Here is an 18,677-nt window from a genome sequence, read left to right on the forward strand (position 1 = left end):
GGCGGTGTCCGGAGCGGCAGATTAGGGGTTAATAGTGTAATGCAGGGGTCAGTGATAGCGGGGGCAGCAGATTAGGGGTTAATAAGTGTAAGGTTAGGGGTGTTTAGACTCTGGGTACATGTTAGGGTGTTAGGTGCAGACTTAGAAAGTGTTTCCCCATAGGAAACAATGGGGCTGCGTTAGGAGCTTAACGCTGCTTTTTTGCAGGTGTTAGGTTTTTTTCTGCCCAAACTGCCCCATTGTTTCCTATGGGGGAATCGTGCACAAGCACGTTTTTCCAGCTAGCCGCTACCGAAAGCAACGCTGGTATTGAGAGTTGAAGTGGCGGTAAATATGCCTGTATGCTCCCTTTTTGGAGCCTAACGCAGCCCTTCAGAGAACTCTAAATACCAGCGTTGTTTAGAAGCAGCGCTAGAAAAAAAACACGCGTAGCTAACGCACCCCTTTGGCTGCAAAACTCTAAATCTAGGTAAATGTGTGCAGGCACCAATCAGCAACTAGTGTAGGATATAGGCGTATTCTTTTTCAACAAGGGATACCAAGAGAACAAAGCACATTTGAAAATAGAAGTGAATTTAAAAGTGTCTTAAACATGCCCTAACTGAATCATGCAAGTTTAAATGAAATACATTTTTTATTGAAATATAATTTGTACATAAGAATAGACAAGACATTCTTTGAAAACACAGCGGCTCAATGACAGACATTCCAATAAAGTAAATAGTGGTAAACATTTACTATGTATTCCAGAGAGATTTTAAAACATTGACGTTTATAAAACCGTATACCTGATATAAATTGTTCACAACCTCTCTAAGTGTCAATAACCGTGAGTCTTATCTGACATTGTGCCTAGAAATACTGAGAAGGGTTGGTACATATCTACAGCCCCTCCCCATCTGGAGAAATTATGAAGATCCTGGATTCAGAAGAGAAAAAGAAGAATAGATGGATAGAAAGAAAATAGAAAAAAGAAGGGAAGAGAAGAGGAGAAAGGGAGAAGTGCCAACTGACCAAAACACCCCCAGGAAATTTCTATCAACAATGATGATTGATTAAGTATCCAACGGACTTGTGGGGATATGTGAAATCTCTACTGCGTTAAATCTAATGACATACTCTGTATTATATAGTCATATGTGATCCAGTAAAGCCAGACTTTATGAAAAGCTTCCTGATTGTCTTGTAAAATTGCTGCCTGTGCCAAAATGTTATAGCAATGCCTAAATTTTATGTAAAATTTCGTCCCAGGAGGGAGCCCCCTCTCTCCAATGGCGGGCTATACACACACGTGTGGCTGTGCACACAATCTTAATAAATGTATTGATGTCTTTGTTAAATTGCCTTAAGTGTACATTTAATAAAGCTTGGGTCATAGACAGTTGAATGGGACTATCTAGAACCCTACTTAAAAGGAGTGATAGTTTATGACAAACTAACTTGGAGTGAGAGCACCACATGTGTTTGTATGTGCCCCCAGTTTCACAACCCATGTAACAAAGTTTGGACCCACGTCTAGTGGTATGTGAAGTAATAATTGGAAATCATGCAAGTTTAAAGGGACAGTCTACTTGAAATTTTGTATGGTTTAAAAAGATAGGTAATGCCTTTATTACCCATTCCCCAGTTTTGCATAACCAACACTGGGATATTAATACATGTATTACCTCTGTGAATACCTTGTATGTAAGCTTCTCCATACTGCCCCTTATCTCAGTGCTTTTGACAGACATGCAGTTTAGCAAATCAGTGCTGACTCCTAAATAACTCCAGAGAGTGAGCACAATGTTATCTATATGCAACACATGAACTAACACTGTTTAACTGTGAAAAACTGTCAAATGCACTGAGAACTGAAGCACTGCTGTTTAATTTTGACTAGACTGTCCCTTTAATTTTGACTTTTATATCCCTTTAATCTGACAATCCTCTAGGCAGTTTTACAACAAATATGGCATATTTACATTCTTATGTTGTAAACTAATGTGAACTGTATTGACAATCATAACTTTACAGTTGTGAAAAAAACATTTATTCATATAATTCAATAATTCAACCCTTAATCAGAACCCTTAATGCAATTTGGGGGTTAATAACAGTCTTACACTTGTGAACTTTAGATGGTTTTGTGTGTTTTTCTGTCTGTTAGAGACATGAAACCCCAACATTTTATTTCATTATTCAGATAGAACATACAATTTTCAACAACTTTCCAATTGGCTTACTTTATCAATTTTGCTTCATTGTTTTGGTATCCTTTATTGAAGGAGCAGCAATGCACTACTGGGAGATAACGGAAAACATCTGTAAGCCAAACACAGGAGGCATATATGTACAGCTACAAATCAGCAGCTAGTTCCCAGCTCCTGAGCCTACCTAGGTATTCTTTTCAACAACGGATAACAAGAGAACAAATCAAATTTGATAGTAGAAGTAAAGTGGAAAGTTATTTAAATTTGTATGTTACGTCTGAATCGTTAAAGATAAGTGTTGAGTTTCATGTCACTTTAACAGCCCTGAAGTTCAAAATCGTTATTTCCTATAAAGAGCAAATAGTTACCTGCATTGTTAAAGGAATAGTCTAGTCAAAATTAAACTTTCTTTATTCAGATAGAGCATGCAGTTTTAAGCAACTTTCTTTTTTACTCCTAATATAAAATTTTCTTCGTTCTCTTTGTATCTTTATTTGAATGTAAGCTTAAGGAGCCGGCCCATTTTTGGTTCTGCACATGGTTAGTGCTTGCTAATTGGTGGCTACATTTCAGACACCAATCAGAAAGTACTACCCTGGTTCTGAACTAAAAATGGGCTGGCTCCTTACATTCTTGCTTATTCAAATAAAGATACCAAGAGAACGAAGAAAAATTGATAATAGGAGTAAATTAGAAAGTTGCTTAAAATTGCATGCTCTATCTGAATCGTGAAAGTTTAATTGTGACTAGACTATTCCTTTAATCTCACAATTTTGTAGTTCAAAAACCAAATAAGCATGATTAACAATAAACAAAATTTTCATTACATGACAGGTTTGAAAGGCCTGTATGTTGATTGAGCATTTCAATAGCGTGTAATGATGCTAATACATGATGTGGGCAATTAACCATAGACATAAATGAAAAATGGCTACTCTAATCTGCCGTTTATTATCAAAAATCTGGATTGTGATCAGAAAGTCAAAAGCACCACATTTTAAGTAAAGGACCATAATAAAGAAAAAAAAGTGCTGCCAATAAACTATTAATATGGCTGATTGTGATCACATCAATAACAAAAATGCCTCATCAGCAGCTGCTAAGATTATCAAATGATAGAATGTGATCAATCTATAAACTGGTTAAATCAATATTCTTATAAAATATATAATGTATGAATGAAATAAAGTTTGAGAAAGATTCATTTAAATATTATCCCTGGATGCAATGTGAGCTCAATATAGATATTGATATTGCACTTTATAGTATATTATTTACAAGAGAATATTTACATGGAGTACGAAGTGAGCTCTCTTTTGTGGCATCTGAATGTTACTATCAGTGAGATCAATCACTTGCCCCAGTAACTAACATGTGGCATTCAATGTCTTGTTTGGTGAGGTGCAAACCGCTCTCACCAGTACCTGCAGTACCCAGACTCGGGCACGCTGACTTTGAAGGACATTGAGCAGTTGTTATTTAAGAAAGAAGACTATTTCATCAGCAACATGGATTTATTTTTCTCTCTGCTCTTTATTTCCCATAGCATTTTAGAACTTCTTCATCATGGATATCTTATGTCAACATCAGCTCCTTCAAGATGTCTTTACACTGTTGGAAGATTTAGTTCTTATTAGTTATCTCTTTGCGTTTCAGTACCTTGGCTTCTAAGTGCCCTGCAAATGACTAAGCCAACAAAACAAGTTCCAGAGGTTCTTGCTTTATATATATATATATATATATATATATATATAGATATGTCAAAGTGTCTTCTCTAACTTTAATCGGCATAATGTTATAATGGAACCATTTCTTGTTTTTGTGCATGCATACATACACACACACACATATTTAGACACGTGATGTGTATGTATGTATCTATGTTAAAGCCCTTTGCAGCCTTTTTTGAGACCTCAAATCTTTGAGCCCTTACAATGTTTCAATGAAATTTCTTTTGATATTTTATATCAGACAGTGTTATTATGAGTCTAACTGTACTTTTACATGTACTTTTTTGTGTGCAACTTTTTATTCTCGCAAAACAGTTAGCCAGAGCTCTGAAGTTTCGGTAACCCGACATGCGTTTACATTCAACTGCGCTTGAGCTAACGTGTTTACTTTTAACTTGTAATACGTGGGATACTTCCAACACGCACAACACCTGCAATAAACCCAATATCACTCGCTTGCCAACTTAGAGCCAGATTATGATTGGTGGGCAAAGTCACTCAGCTTTGCTACTAGTACTCACTGTCTGACACAGTGACAGTCAGTTTGCACACCTCACACGTTTACTCCAGGCAGCCGACATCACTTAAGAAGATGATCACGTGACATGTGTGTCAGAGACAGACTGGGAGTGCGCTGCTAGCCACTCAGCCAAGGAGTAGGCACTGTCAGTGTGGGCACACACGTTTCCGCAGCATCGCAGCCACTAGCCAGAATGGGTGGGTGAAACACAGGGGCACAGGCAGCCTTGGAAATTGAAAGATAAGAGTTCTGTTAAAAAAAATGGACATTTAAATGTCCATTTTTTTTTTTTAACAGATATTACCGGACAGTAAACCAAAATACCAGACTGTCTGGGCAAATACCGGACACCTGGCAACCATATTGTGCTGGAGGGGGCTGGCACATAAGCTGCAAAAACATAATTTATGTAAGAACTTACCTGATAAATTCATTTCTTTCATATTAGCAAGAGTCCATGAGCTAGTGATGTATGGGATATACATTCCTACCAGGAGGGGCAAAGTTTCCCAAACCTCAAAATGCCTATAAATACACCCCTCACCACACCCACAATTCAGTTTAACGAATAGCCAAGAAGTGGGGTGATAAGAAAGGAGCGAAAGCATAAAAAATAAGGAATTGGAATAATTGTGCTTTATACAAAAAAATCATAACCACCACAAAAAGGGTGGGTCTCATGGACTCTTGCTAATATGAAAGAAATGAATTTATCAGGTAAGTTCTTACATAAATTATGTTTTCTTTCATGTAATTAGCAAGAGTCCATGAGCTAGTGATGTATGGGATAGCAGATACCCAAGATGTGGAACTTCCACGCAAGAGTCACTAGAGAGGGAGGGATAAAATAAAGACAGCCAATTCCGCTGAAAAAATAATCCACAACCCAAATCAAAAGTTTTAATCCAAATAACGAAAAAAACTGAAATCATAAGCAGAAGAATCAAACTGAAACAGCTGCCTGAAGTACTTTTCTACCAAAAACTGCTTCAGAAGAAGAGAAAACATCAAAATGGTAGAATTTAGTAAAAGTATGCAAAGAAGACCAAGTTGCTGCTTTGCAAATCTGATCAACAGAAGCTTCATTCCTAAAAACCCAGGAAGTAGAAACTGACCTAGTAGAATGAGCCATAATCCTTTGAGGCAGGGACTTCCCCGACTCCATAAACATGATGAATCAAAGACTTTAACCAAGACGCCAAAGAAATGGCAGAAGCTTTCTGACCTTTCCTGGAACCAGAAAAGATAACAAATAGACTAGAAGTTTTTCTAAAATCTTTAGAAGCTTCAACATAATATTTCAAAGCTCTTACTACATCCAAAGAATTAAAGATCTCTCCTTTGAATTCTTAGGATTAGGGCACAATGAAGGAACAACAATTTCTCTACTAATGTTGTTAGAATTCACAACCTTAGGTAAAAATTGAAATGAAGTCCGCAACACTGACTTATCCTGATGAAAAATCAGAAAAGGAGATTCACAAGAAAGAGCAGATAACTCAGAAACTCTTCTAGCAGAAGAGATGGCCAAAAGGAACAAAACTTTCCAAGAAAGTAATTTAATATCCAGAGAATGCATAGGTTCGAACGGAGGAGCCTGTAAAGCCCTCAGAACCAAATTAAGACTCCAAGGAGAAGAGATTGACTTAATGACAGGCTTGATACGAGCCAAAGCCTGTACAAAACAATGAATATCAGGAAGTTTAGCAATCTTTCTGTGAAAAAGAACAGAAAGAGCAGAGATTTGTCCTTTCAAAGAACTTGCAGATAAACCTTTATCCAAACCATCCTGAAGAAACTGTAAAATTCTAGGAATTCTAAAAGAATGCCAGGAGAACTTATGAGAAGAACACCAAGAAATGTAAGTCTTCCAGACTCGATAATAAATCTTCCTAGACACAGATTTACGAGCCTGTAACATAGTATTAATTACTGAGTCAGAGAAACCTCTATGACTAAGAATCAAGCGTTCAATTTCCATACCTTCAAATTTAATGATTTGAGATCCTGATGGAAAAATGGGCCTTGAGATAGAAGGTCTGGTCTTAACGGAAGTGTCCAAGGTTGGCAACTGGCCATCCGAATAAGATCCGCATACCAAAACCTGTGAGGCCATGCTGGAGCTACCAGCAGTACAAACGAACGTTCCATTAGAATTTTGGAAATCACTCTTGGAAGAAGAACTAGAGGCGGAAAGATATAGGCAGGATGATGATTCCAAGGAAGCGACAACGCATCCACTGCTTCCGCCTGAGGATCCCTGGATCTGGACAGATACCTGGGAAGTTTCTTGTTTAGATGAGAGGCCATCAGATCTATTTCTGGAAGTCCCCAGATTTGAACAATCTGAAGAAATACCTCTGGGTGAAGAGACCATTCGCCCGGATGTAACGACTGGCGACTGAGATAATCCGCTTGCCAATTGTCTACACCTGGGATGTGAACCACAGAAATTAGACAGGAGCTGGATTCCGCCCATACAAGTATCCGAGATACTTCTTTCATAGCTTGAGGACTGTGAGTCCCACCTTAATGATTGACATACGCCACGGTTGTGACATTGTCCGTCTGAAAACAAATAAACGACTCTCTCTTCAGAAGAGGCAAGAACTGAAGAGCTCTGAAAATCGCACGGAGTTCCAAAATATTGATTGGTAATCTCGCCTCCTGAGATTCCCAAACCCCCTGCGCTGTCAGAGATCCCCATACAGCTCCCCAACCTGAAAGACTCGCATCTGTTGAGATCACAGTCCAGGTTGGGCGAACAAAAGAGGCCCCTTGAATTAAACGATGGTGGTCCAACCACCAAGTCAGAGAAGACCGAACATTGAGATTTAAGGATATTATTTGTGATATCCTTGTATAATCCCTGCACCACTGGTTCAGCATACAAAGCTAAAGAGGTCTCATGTGAAAACGAGCAAAGGGGATTGCGTCCGATGCAGCAGTCATGAGACCTAGAATTTCCATGCAAAAAGCTACAGAAGGGAATGATTGAGACTGAAGGGTTTGACAAGCTGAAACCAACTTCAGACGTCTCTTTTCTGTTAGAGACAAAGTCATGGACACTGAATCTATTTGAAAGCCCAAAAAAGGATACCTTTGTCTGAGGAATCAAAGAACTCTTTGGTAAATTGATCCTCCAACCATGATTTTGAAGAAACAACACAAGTTGATTCGTATGAGATTCTGCAGAATGTAAAGACTGAGCAAGTACCAAGATATCGTCCAAATAAGGAAATACCCCAATACCCTGTTCTCTGATTACAGAGAGAAGGGCACCGAGAACCTTTGAAAAGATCCTTGGAGCTGTTGCTAGGCCAAACGGAAGGGCAACAAACTGGTAATGCTTGTCTAGAAAAGAGAATCTCAGAAACTGATAGTGATCTGGATGAATCGGAATATGAAGATATGCATCCTGTAAATCTATTGTGGACATGTAATGCCCTTGCTGAACAAAAGGCAGAATAGTCCTTATAGTTACCATTTTGAATGTTGGTATTCTTACATAACGATTCAATATTTTTAGATCCAGAACTGGTCTGAAGGAATTCTCCTTCTTTGGTACAATGAATAGATTTGAATAAAACCCCAGCCCCCGTTCCAGAACTGGAACTGGTACAATTACCCCAGCCAACTCTAGATCTGAAACACATTTCAGAAATGCCTGAGCCTTCACTGGGTTTACTGGAATGCGAGAGAGAAAAAATCTTCTCACAGGAGGTCTTATCTTGAAACCTATTCTGTATCCTTGAGAAACAATGTTCTGAATCAAAAGACTGTGAATCGAATTGATCCAAATATCTTTGAAAAATCGTAAACCTGCCCCCTACCAGCTGTGCTGGAATGAGGGCCGCACCTTCATGCGGATTTAGGAGCTGGTTTTGACTTTCTGAAAGGCTTGGATTTATTCCAGACTGGAGAAGGTTTCCAAACAGAAACCGTTCCTTTAGGGGAAGGGTCAGGCTTCTGTTCTTTATTCTGACCAAAGGAACGAAAACGATTAGCAGCCCTGTATTTACCTTTAGATTTTTTGTCCTGAGGCAAAAAGGTTCCTTTCCCCCCCAGTAACAGTTGAAATAATAGAATCCAACTATGAACCAAATAATTTATTACCTTGGAAAGAAAGAGAAAGCAAAGTTGACAGAGGTCGTATCTGCATTCCAAGATTTAAGCCATAAAGCTCTTCTAGCTAAGATAGCTAAAGACATATACCTGACATCAATTCTAATGATACTAAAAATGGCATCAAAAATAAAGTTATTAACATGTTGAAGAAGTTTAACAATGCTATAAGCATTATGGTCTGACACTTGTTGCGCTAAAGCCTCCAACCAGAAAGTAGAAGCTGCAGCAACATCAGCCAAAGAAATAGCAGGTCTAAGAAGATTACCTGAACATAAATAAGCTCTCCTTAGAAAGGATTCAAACTTCCTGTCTAAAGGATCCTTAAAGGAAGTACTATCCGCCGTAGGAATAGTAGTACGCTTAGCAAGAGTAGAAATAGCCCCATCAACTTTAGGGATTTATCCCAAAACTCTAATCTATCAGATGGCACAGGGTACAATTTCCTAAACCTTTGAGAAGGAGTAAATGAAGTACCCAGGCTATTCCATTCCCTAGAAATTACTTCTGAAATAGCATCAGGAACTGGAAAAACTTCAGGAATAACTACATGAGGTTTGAAAACCGAATTTAAACGCTTAGTAGATTTAGTATCAAGAGGACTAGACTCCTCCATATCTAATGCAATTAACACTTCTTTAAGTAAAGAACGAATAAACTCCATCTTAAATAGATATGAAGATTTATAAGTGTCAATATCTGAGGCAGAATCTTCTGAGCCAGATAGATCCTCATCAGAAACAGATAAGTCAGAATGATGACGGTCACTTAAAAATTCATCTGAAATATGAGAAGTTTTAAAAGACCTTTTACGTTTACTGGAAGGAGGAATAACAGACAGAGCCTTCCTAATAGATTTAGAAACAAATTCTTTAACATTAACAGGGACATCCTGAACATTAGATGTTGAAGGAACAACAACAGGTAATGGATTATTACTAATGGAAATACAATCTGCATTAGAAAGTTTATCATGACAATTATCACAAACAACAGCTGGAGGAACAGTTACCAAAAGTTTACAACAGATGCACTTAACTTTGGTAGAACCAGCATCAGGCAGCGTCTTTCCAGAAGTAGATTCTGATCCAGGGTCATGTTGAGACATCTTGCAATATGTAATAGAAAAAACAACATATAAAGCAAAATTATCAAATTCCTTAAATGACAGTTTCAGGAATGGGAAAAAATGCCAAATGAACAAGCCTCTAGCAACCAGAAGCAATGAAAAATGAGACTGAAATAATGTGAAAAAAAGGTGGAGACAAGAATGACGCCCACATTTTTTGGCGCCAAAAAAGACACCCACATTATTGGCGCCAAGTACAACGCCTATATTTTTTGGCGCCAATTATGACGCCACATCCTGTGACGCCGAAAAAAACGACGCCCACAATTTTGGCGCAAAAAAACGTCTGAACGTCAAATATGACGCAACCATACGCAAACATCCGGCGTCAATTAGGGCGCCGGAAATGACAAAATTTTTGCGCCAAAAAAGTCAGCGCCAAGAATGACGCAATAAATTGAAGCATTTTCAGCCCCCGCGAGCCTAACAGCCCACAGGGAAAAAAAGTCAATTGAAAAAAAATTTTAAGGTAAGAAAAAAATATTTCATATGCATTATCCCAAATAATGAAACTGACTGTCTGAAATAAGGAATACTGATTATCCTGAATCAAGGCAAATATAAGTTTAAACACATATATTTAGAACTTTACATATAAAGTGCCCAACCATAGCTTAGAGTGTCATAAAAAATAAGACTTACTTACCCTAAGACACTCATCTACATATATTAGACAGCCAAACCAGTACTGAAACGAGAATCAGTAGAGGTAATGGTATATAAGAGTATATCGTCGATCTGAAAAGGGAGGTAAGAGATGAATCTCTATGACTGATAACAGAGAACCTATGAAATAGATCCCGTAGAAGGAGACCATTGACTTCAAATAGGCAATACTCTCTTCACATCCCTCTGACATTCACTGCACTCTGAGAGGAAAACCAGGCTCCAGCCTGCTGCGAAGCGCATATCAACGTAGAATCTAGCACAAACTTACTTCACCACCTCCATGGGAGGCAAAGTTTGTAAAACTGAATTGTGGGTGTGGTGAGGGGTGTATTTATAGGCATTTTGAGGTTTGGGAAACTTTGCCCCTCCTGGTAGGAATGTATATCCCATACGTCACTAGCTCATGAACTCAATTGCTAATTACATGAAAGAAAATATAGATTTATATAGTAATTATACAAAAATAATAAGTAATACAAAGCATGAATCACTTTCATAAGGAAATGTATTTAAATTGCTGGAAATAAATATGACCACTACATAATTCTCCCTGCAAATAAATATGAAGTCCTCCAACAGAAAATACATTAAATAAATACTTGTCTGGTAGACAGTGCACATAGCATAGGACTATGGATTCTTTAGAGTATGAGAGAGATATAAAAGTTAATTGTCTCAAGGAATCTCTGCCCCATTTGAAAGAAAATATTTTAGTTGTGTTATAACGTTTCTACTCTGTAGAAGAATAAACTGGAAATGCATTCTAAAGTATATTTATGCCATAGAGCATTAAAGTCCACAGTGTAAAGTTGAGGAACCACCACAGTACCATATAAGATGCTTTTGTTAGAGCCAAGTCGGATTATGTTCTAAGTAAGAACTAGAAATTCTAGAAAGCAGAAGAGTGAGAAGTAAAAAGAGGTTCTGTCTGACTGTATATATGTATGTATGTATGTGTGCATGTGAACAAGAGTATATTTACATGTATGTGAACAGACTACTCAGAACTTGAATGATTTGAGTAATCTTCATAAAAACGTTTGACTTACTTTTGTCTCTCAGGTTAAACCTATGGATATATCTGTATATGTTTCTACGTTTGATTACTTGTGTAAAAAAGTTTATTCATCGATACGTTTTTGTACCTGGCTTACGGCATCTTCTCGTACGTTGTATGATATGAGGCCAATGCTCTGTTTGCTATAAACCAAAGAAACAAAAAATTAGCACTGTTGTGAGATGTACAGGGATAAAATTACCAATTTAACATTATTTTCTTTGCATTTTCCAATGATAAAAATAAAATTGTGCAGCTAATGGAGTCCAGCATCTACACACAAAGAGATAGATCATAGCTGGACAGGAAACAGGACATTTTTAATATTGACTTCATTTTTGTTATTTATTTTGACATGACATCAAATATTAGCAATTTTTTTGCATTTCCCTAAAAAAGTATATATTTATTAAACAGTATGGCGAGGAGGTTCTAAACCCAGCTACAATAAACACTGATACCTATATCATAACAATAACAGCAATGTCAGCCCACCATAATTAAACCAAGCCCCTCCCATGCAATCTTCCCTAAGTCTCTAGGGTGGGAGGGACCAGAATAGAGACACAATTCAAACATTGACTCCTCTTACCACAAACCTGATTGGTTACTATCTTTCTTAATCATTCATGGTTACTATAAAAACATACAAATATGAGGACAGCCAGTCATGGCCTAAACCAACAGTGAGGAAAACGGCAAAATATGTTAAAAATATACCACATTAGACAGAGGATTAAAAGGGACAGTCTACTTGATCTTTTATTGTTTAAAAAAATACTTATCAACTTTACTACCCATTCCCAGCTTTGCATAATCAACATTATTATATTAATATTCCTTATAACCTCTAAGATTGCCGGTTTCTAAGTTCCTGCAGGCCCCCCCTTATCTCAGTTATTTTACAATCTTGCACAACAGCCAGACAGTGCTAGCTCATGTGTGCCATATAGCTAACATTGTGCTTACTCACATGGAGAATGATAATACTAATTGGCTAAAATACAAGATTGTAAAAAACTAAAAAAAAGCACTAAGATAAGGGGCAGTCTGCAGGAGCTTAGATACAGGTAATCATAGCGGTAAAAAGTATATTAATATTAACAGCATTTATGCAAACCTGGGGAATAGGTAATAAAGGCATTATCTATTTTTTTCTTCCAAACAATAACAGTTTTCAGGTAGACTATCCCTTAAAGGTAGTAATGTTATTTATGAGGGTTTTTTTTTTGCTTTTTAGGGACAACAGAAATGCCTTGTAATTAAGGTGTTTACTGTTCCTTTAAATGGACATGAAACCCAAAATATTTTTTATGATTCAGGTAGAGAATACAATTTTAAACAACATTCCAAATTACTTATTTTATTTACTTCATTATTCAGATATCCTTTGTTGAAGAAATAGCAATGCACATGGGTGAGCCAATCACACAAAGCATTTATGTGCAGCCACCAATCAGTAGTTACTGAGCCTATTTAGATATGCTTTTCAACAATGGATATCAAAAGAATGAATCAAATTAAATAATAGAAGTAAATTGGAAATTTGCTAAAAGTTGCATGCTCTTTCTAAATCATGAAAGAATAAATGTGGGTTTCATGTCCCTTTAAGTATCTACAATGTTCCTTTAATACAATGCCCAGCATCATTATAACCACTATAGATAACAGTAACTGAACATGAAACATTTTAATTGAGAGGCTTTTCTTGAACCCCCCTTTATTCCAAACATAAATATAATAGCAAATAAGGGCTAGATTACAAGTGGAGCGCTAAATAGTTGCAAACAAGCAATATTAGTGCTCCGCTTTGTAATATCAGCAAACGCTAATGTTCTAATTTTTATTTTCTTTCATAAGGTGGTGAAAGTCCACAAGTTCACTACTCCTGGGAACTAACACACAAGTTGTGGAGTCCACAATTTTTTTTGAAATGTATGAATAATCATGTGGCTGCCTTGCAAATTTGCTTAACAGAAGACTCATTTTGAAACGCTCAGGGAATTGAAACTGAACTGAATGAGCAGCAATGCAGATGGAAGAGATGGCAAGTTAGAACCAAGTCCTATTGGCCTTTGCATAAACCCAAAAAGGAAACAAAATAGAGCTTTGAAAATGTTGTCTTAGGCTACATAGGATTTTGCAAATACTTTAACAACCTCTCAACTGTGTATGACCACTACACTGGCGCCTCCTAGTGTAATATAGTTACACCACAATGATCATATGTGCTGATAGAATTGTACTCACAATGATGGCAGCACTCAATTGTGCTTAGTGAGACCTACTGGGATCTCTCCGTGTCCCAGCTCACTGATCCTTGGTACTTGTACTCCTTTAGCTGTCTCACCAAGGTTAGGACAAAACTCTGGCTCTCAGTCAGGTTCAAAAGATATATACATTTTATTAAAACACAATATATAAAAACAATATATAGCAATCACCTCTATATGTTAAAATTGTTGCAACGCGTTTCTCAGCTTCCTCGCTGTTTCATCAGGCATATACAGTGAGTGCAGAATTATTAGGCAAGTTGTATTTTTGAGGATTAATTTTATTATTGAACAACAACCATGTTCTCAATGAACCCAAAAAACTAATTAATATCAAAGCTGAATAGTTTTGGAAGTAGCTTTTAGTTTGTTTTTAGTTATAGCTATTTTAGGGGGATATCTGTGTGTGCAGGTGACTATTACTGTGCATAATTATTAGGCAACTTAACAAAAAACAAATATATACCCATTTCAATTATTTATTTTTACCAGTGAAACCAATATAACATCTCAACATTCACAAATATACATTTCTGACATTCAAAAACAAAACAAAAACAAATCAGTGACCAATATAGCCACCTTTCTTTGCAAGGACACTCAAAAGCCTGCCATCCATGGATTCTGTCAGTGTTTTGATCTGTTCACCATCAACATTGCGTGCAGCAGCAACCACAGCCTCCCAGACACTGTTCAGAGAGGTGTACTGTTTTCCCTCCTTGTAAATCTCACATTTGATGATGGACCACAGGTTCTCAATGGGGTTCAGATCAGGTGAACAAGGAGGCCATGTCATTAGATTTTCTTCTTTTATACCCTTTCTTGCCAGCCACGCTGTGGAGTACTTGGACGCGTGTGATGGAGCATTGTACTGCATGAAAATCATGTTTTTCTTGAAGGATGCAGACTTCTTCCTGTACCACTGCTTGAAGAAGGTGTCTTCCAGAAACTGTCAGTAGGACTGGGAGTTGAGCTTGACTCCATCCTCAACCCGAAAAGGCCCCACAAGCTCATCTTTGATGATACCAGCCCAAACCAGTACTCCACCTCCACCTTGCTGGCGTCTGAGTCGGACTGGAGCTCTCTGCCCTTTACCAATCCAGCCACGGGCCCATCCATCTGGCCCATCAAGACTCACTCTCATTTCATCAGTCCATAAAACCTTAGAAAAATCAGTCTTGAGATATTTCTTGGCCCAGTCTTGACGTTTCAGCTTGTGTGTCTTGTTCAGTGGTGGTCGTCTTTCAGCCTTTCTTACCTTGGCCATGTCTCTGAGTATTGCACACCTTGTGCTTTTGGGCACTCCAGTGATGTTGCAGCTCTGAAATACGGCCAAACTGGTGGCAAGTGGCATCTTGGCAGCTGCACGCTTGACTTTTCTCAGTTCATGGGCAGTTATTTTGCGCCTTGGTTTTTCCACACGCTTCTTGCGACCCTGTTGACTATTTTGAATGAAACGCTTGATTGTTCGATGATCACGCTTCAGAAGCTTTGCAATTTTAAGAGTGCTGCATCCCTCTGCAAGATATCTCACTATTTTTGGGAAAGTGAGGGTGTAATGCACACCAGTGTGTATTACTACCCTTAGGGGGCGCCTCCTAAGGCGTATCAAACAAACAAATGCTGAAGCAATAACAAAAACCTAAATAGTTACTAGTAGAATATACAAATATGCTTATACATAAATTATAAGATGTACCAACATAAAGTCCAAGTGGGTAATATTGATACAGTCCCAATAGAAAAATGGATCCAAGACAAGGTAGGCAGCTCTCAGTCTTAGGATGGTCTTCCTGATAGATGGGTAACTGAAACAAGATAAAACACAGAGGCGCCAAACATGGCCTAGTACAGCCAGATAACAGAAACTAAAATCCACAAGATAGCGATTGAATACTCACAAAGGAGGTGCACCCATTGGTGCTTATGAAGCAGACTGGAGCCTCTTAGTGGTCCAGCTCACTGGTATACTTCATGAGTCAGATTGTGGTCCTTGATGGTGGTGATTAACAGGTTCCTGAATGAACACAAAAAATGCAAACCATAGCCCAGTAACGTTTAGACAAGCGAGTGGTAAATTGAGCAATCTTACTTACAAGATTCAAAGCACCAGCAGGTGCATATACTGCAGACTGGAACCAAACAGTCGCCCAGTAGACTGATCCCTCCAGATGAGAACAAGATACCTCTCAGGTGCCAGAGAGTTAGCAGCATACAAATGATAAAAAAGGGTGTCCAAAAAGCAAGTGTATTTCTGTAAAAATCTTTATTAAAAAGCGACGCGTTTCTCAGCTAGAACAAGCTGTTTCCTCAGGCTAAAACATGATTAAAACACATTCAGATAACACTTGCTTTATACAAACCTAAACCTATTGATTAACCAATCGGATTGTTCAAACCTTAATGGTCATTAAGTGTTAGCACCTGTCTGTTGCAGGGTTGGTATGGCAACCTGGAGCTCTGACATAATTCAGTGCAAATACCAAAACCTCAGCAGACCATACTAGAAACTAAAGACATCATCTGAGTACATATAATTATAATATATTATAATTATATGTACTCAGATGATGTCTTTAGTTTCTAGTATGGTCTGCTGAGGTTTTGGTATTTGCACTGAATTATGTCAGAGCTCCAGGTTGCCATACCAACCCTGCAACAGACAGGTGCTAACACTTAATGACCATTAAGGTTTGAACAATCCGATTGGTTAATCAATAGGTTTAGGTTTGTATAAAGCAAGTGTTATCTGAATGTGTTTTAATCATGTTTTAGCCTGAGGAAACAGCTTGTTCTAGCTGAGAAACGCGTCGCTTTTTAATAAAGATTTTTACAGAAATACACTTGCTTTTTGGACACCCTTTTTTATCATTTGTATGCTGCTAACTCTCTGGCACCTGAGAGGTATCTTGTTCTCATCTGGAGGGATCAGTCTACTGGGCGACTGTTTGGTTCCAGTCTGCAGTATATGCACCTGCTGGTGCTTTGAATCTTGTAAGTAAGATTGCTCAATTTACCACTCGCTTGTCTAAACGTTACTGGGCTATGGTTTGCATTTTTTGTGTTCATTCAGGAACCTGTTAATCACCACCATCAAGGACCACAATCTGACTCATGAAGTATACCAGTGAGCTGGACCACTGAGAGGCTCCAGTCTGCTTCATAAGCACCAATGGGTGCACCTCCTTTGTGAGTATTCAATCGCTATCTTGTGGATTTTAGTTTCTGTTATCTGGCTGTACTAGGCCATGTTTGGCGCCTCTGTGTTTTATCTTGTTTCAGTATCTCACTATTTTTGACTTTTCTGAGCCTGTCAAGTCCTTCTTTTGACCCATTTTGCCAAAGGAAAGGAAGTTGCCTAATAATTATGCACACCTGATATAGGGTGTTGATGTCATTAGACCACACCCCTTCTCATTACAGAGATGCACATCACCTAATATGCTTAATTGGTAGTAGGCTTTCGAGCCTATACAGCTTGGAGTAAGACAACATGCATAAAGAGGATGATGTGGTCAAAATACTCATTTGCCTAATAATTCTGCACTCCCTGTAGTTGTTAACTGAAAGCTCTAGAATTTAAATACATCACCCTCCAATCAAATGTCTCCTTCATGCAATAAAATTTATATATCTTTTGATAGGAGGCACCCTTTTTCTTGTGTGTTTTCTCACAGAAATGGTTGTACATTTCAAGCTGTATTGGGAAGGAGCAGCCAACAGTTGGGGGGAAAAAAGAGATTCTCCACAGTTCCAGACTAGGACACATTGGAGTTCCTATACCATCTATATGGACTGATGAGATAAGGACTATCACAGATAAGCTTTAATGTCTGATATACCCCTTTGGGGTCTAGGTACAATAGTATTTGTTTATTAGAACAATAATAACAATAGAATAGAATAACAATGGATAATGCTTGTCCAGAAAGGCAAACCTTAGAAACTGATGATGATCCTTGTGGATAGGAATGTGAAGGTACGCATCCTTTAGGTCCACGGTGGTCATGTATTGAACCTCCTGGATCATTGGTAATATTGTTCGTATAGTCTCCATCTTGAACGATGGGACCCTGAGAAATTTGTTTAGACACTTTAAATCCAAAATAGGTCTGAAAGTTCCCTCTTTTTTGGGAACCACGAAAAGGTTTGAGTAAAACCCCTGTCCCTGTTCCAGTTTTGGAACTGGACAAATTACTCCCATGGAATAGAGGTCTTTTACACAGTGTAAGAACGCCTCTCTTTTTGTCTGGTCTACAGACAAACGTGAAAGATGAAATCTCCCTCTTGGGGGAAAATTTTAGAATTCCAGTTGATACCCCTGGGTCACAATTTCTAATGCCCAGGGATCCTGCACATCCCTTGCCCAAGCCTGAGCAAAGAGAGAAAGTCTGCCCCCCACTAGATCTGGTCCCGGATCGGGGGCTGCCCCTTCATGCTGTCTTGGTAACAGCAGCGGGCTTTTTGGCTTGTTTACCCTTAATCCAGGTCTGATTAGGTCTCCAGACAGACTTGGATTGAGCAAAATTTCCTTCCTGCTTATTGGTGGAAGGGGAAGCAGAGGGTACTCCTCTGAAATTTCGAAAGGAACGAAAATTATTTTGTTTACCCCTCATCCTAAGAGGTTTGTCTTGAGGTAGGGCGTGGCCTTTACCTCCAGTAATGTCAGCAATGATTTCCTTCAATTCAGGGCCGAACAGGGTCTTACCCTTGAAAGGAATAGTTAACAGTTTAGACTTTGATGATACATCAGAAGACCACGATTTTTAACCATAGCGCTCTGCGCGCCAATATGGCAAAGCCTGCATTTTTTGCTGCTAATTTAGTAATCTGAAAAAACAGCATCTGTGATAAAAGAATGAGCTAGTTTGAGAGCTTTAATTCTGTCCAAAATGTCGTCTACTTTCAGAGACTCCTCAAGGGCGTCAAACCAGAAAGCCGCCGCCGTAGTTACTGGAACAATGCAGGCAGCAGGTTGTAAC

General features: G+C 38.3%; 1 protein-coding gene across 2 annotated transcripts in view; it reads right to left on the minus strand.

Annotated features, from left to right (window-relative positions):
• Positions 1-18,677, minus strand: part of ADAM11 (ADAM metallopeptidase domain 11) — a 615,610-nt gene that overhangs the window by 415,977 nt on the left and 180,956 nt on the right. For both annotated transcript variants that reach the window (XM_053699946.1, XM_053699947.1), the window contains exon 7: positions 11,511-11,565. In XM_053699946.1, coding sequence (XP_053555921.1) covers positions 11,511-11,565 — 55 coding nt within the window. The remainder of the gene's footprint in view (positions 1-11,510; positions 11,566-18,677) is intronic.

This window comes from Bombina bombina, chromosome 1 (genome assembly GCF_027579735.1).
Source record: "Bombina bombina isolate aBomBom1 chromosome 1, aBomBom1.pri, whole genome shotgun sequence".
NCBI classification, from domain to species: Eukaryota; Metazoa; Chordata; class Amphibia; order Anura; family Bombinatoridae; genus Bombina; species Bombina bombina.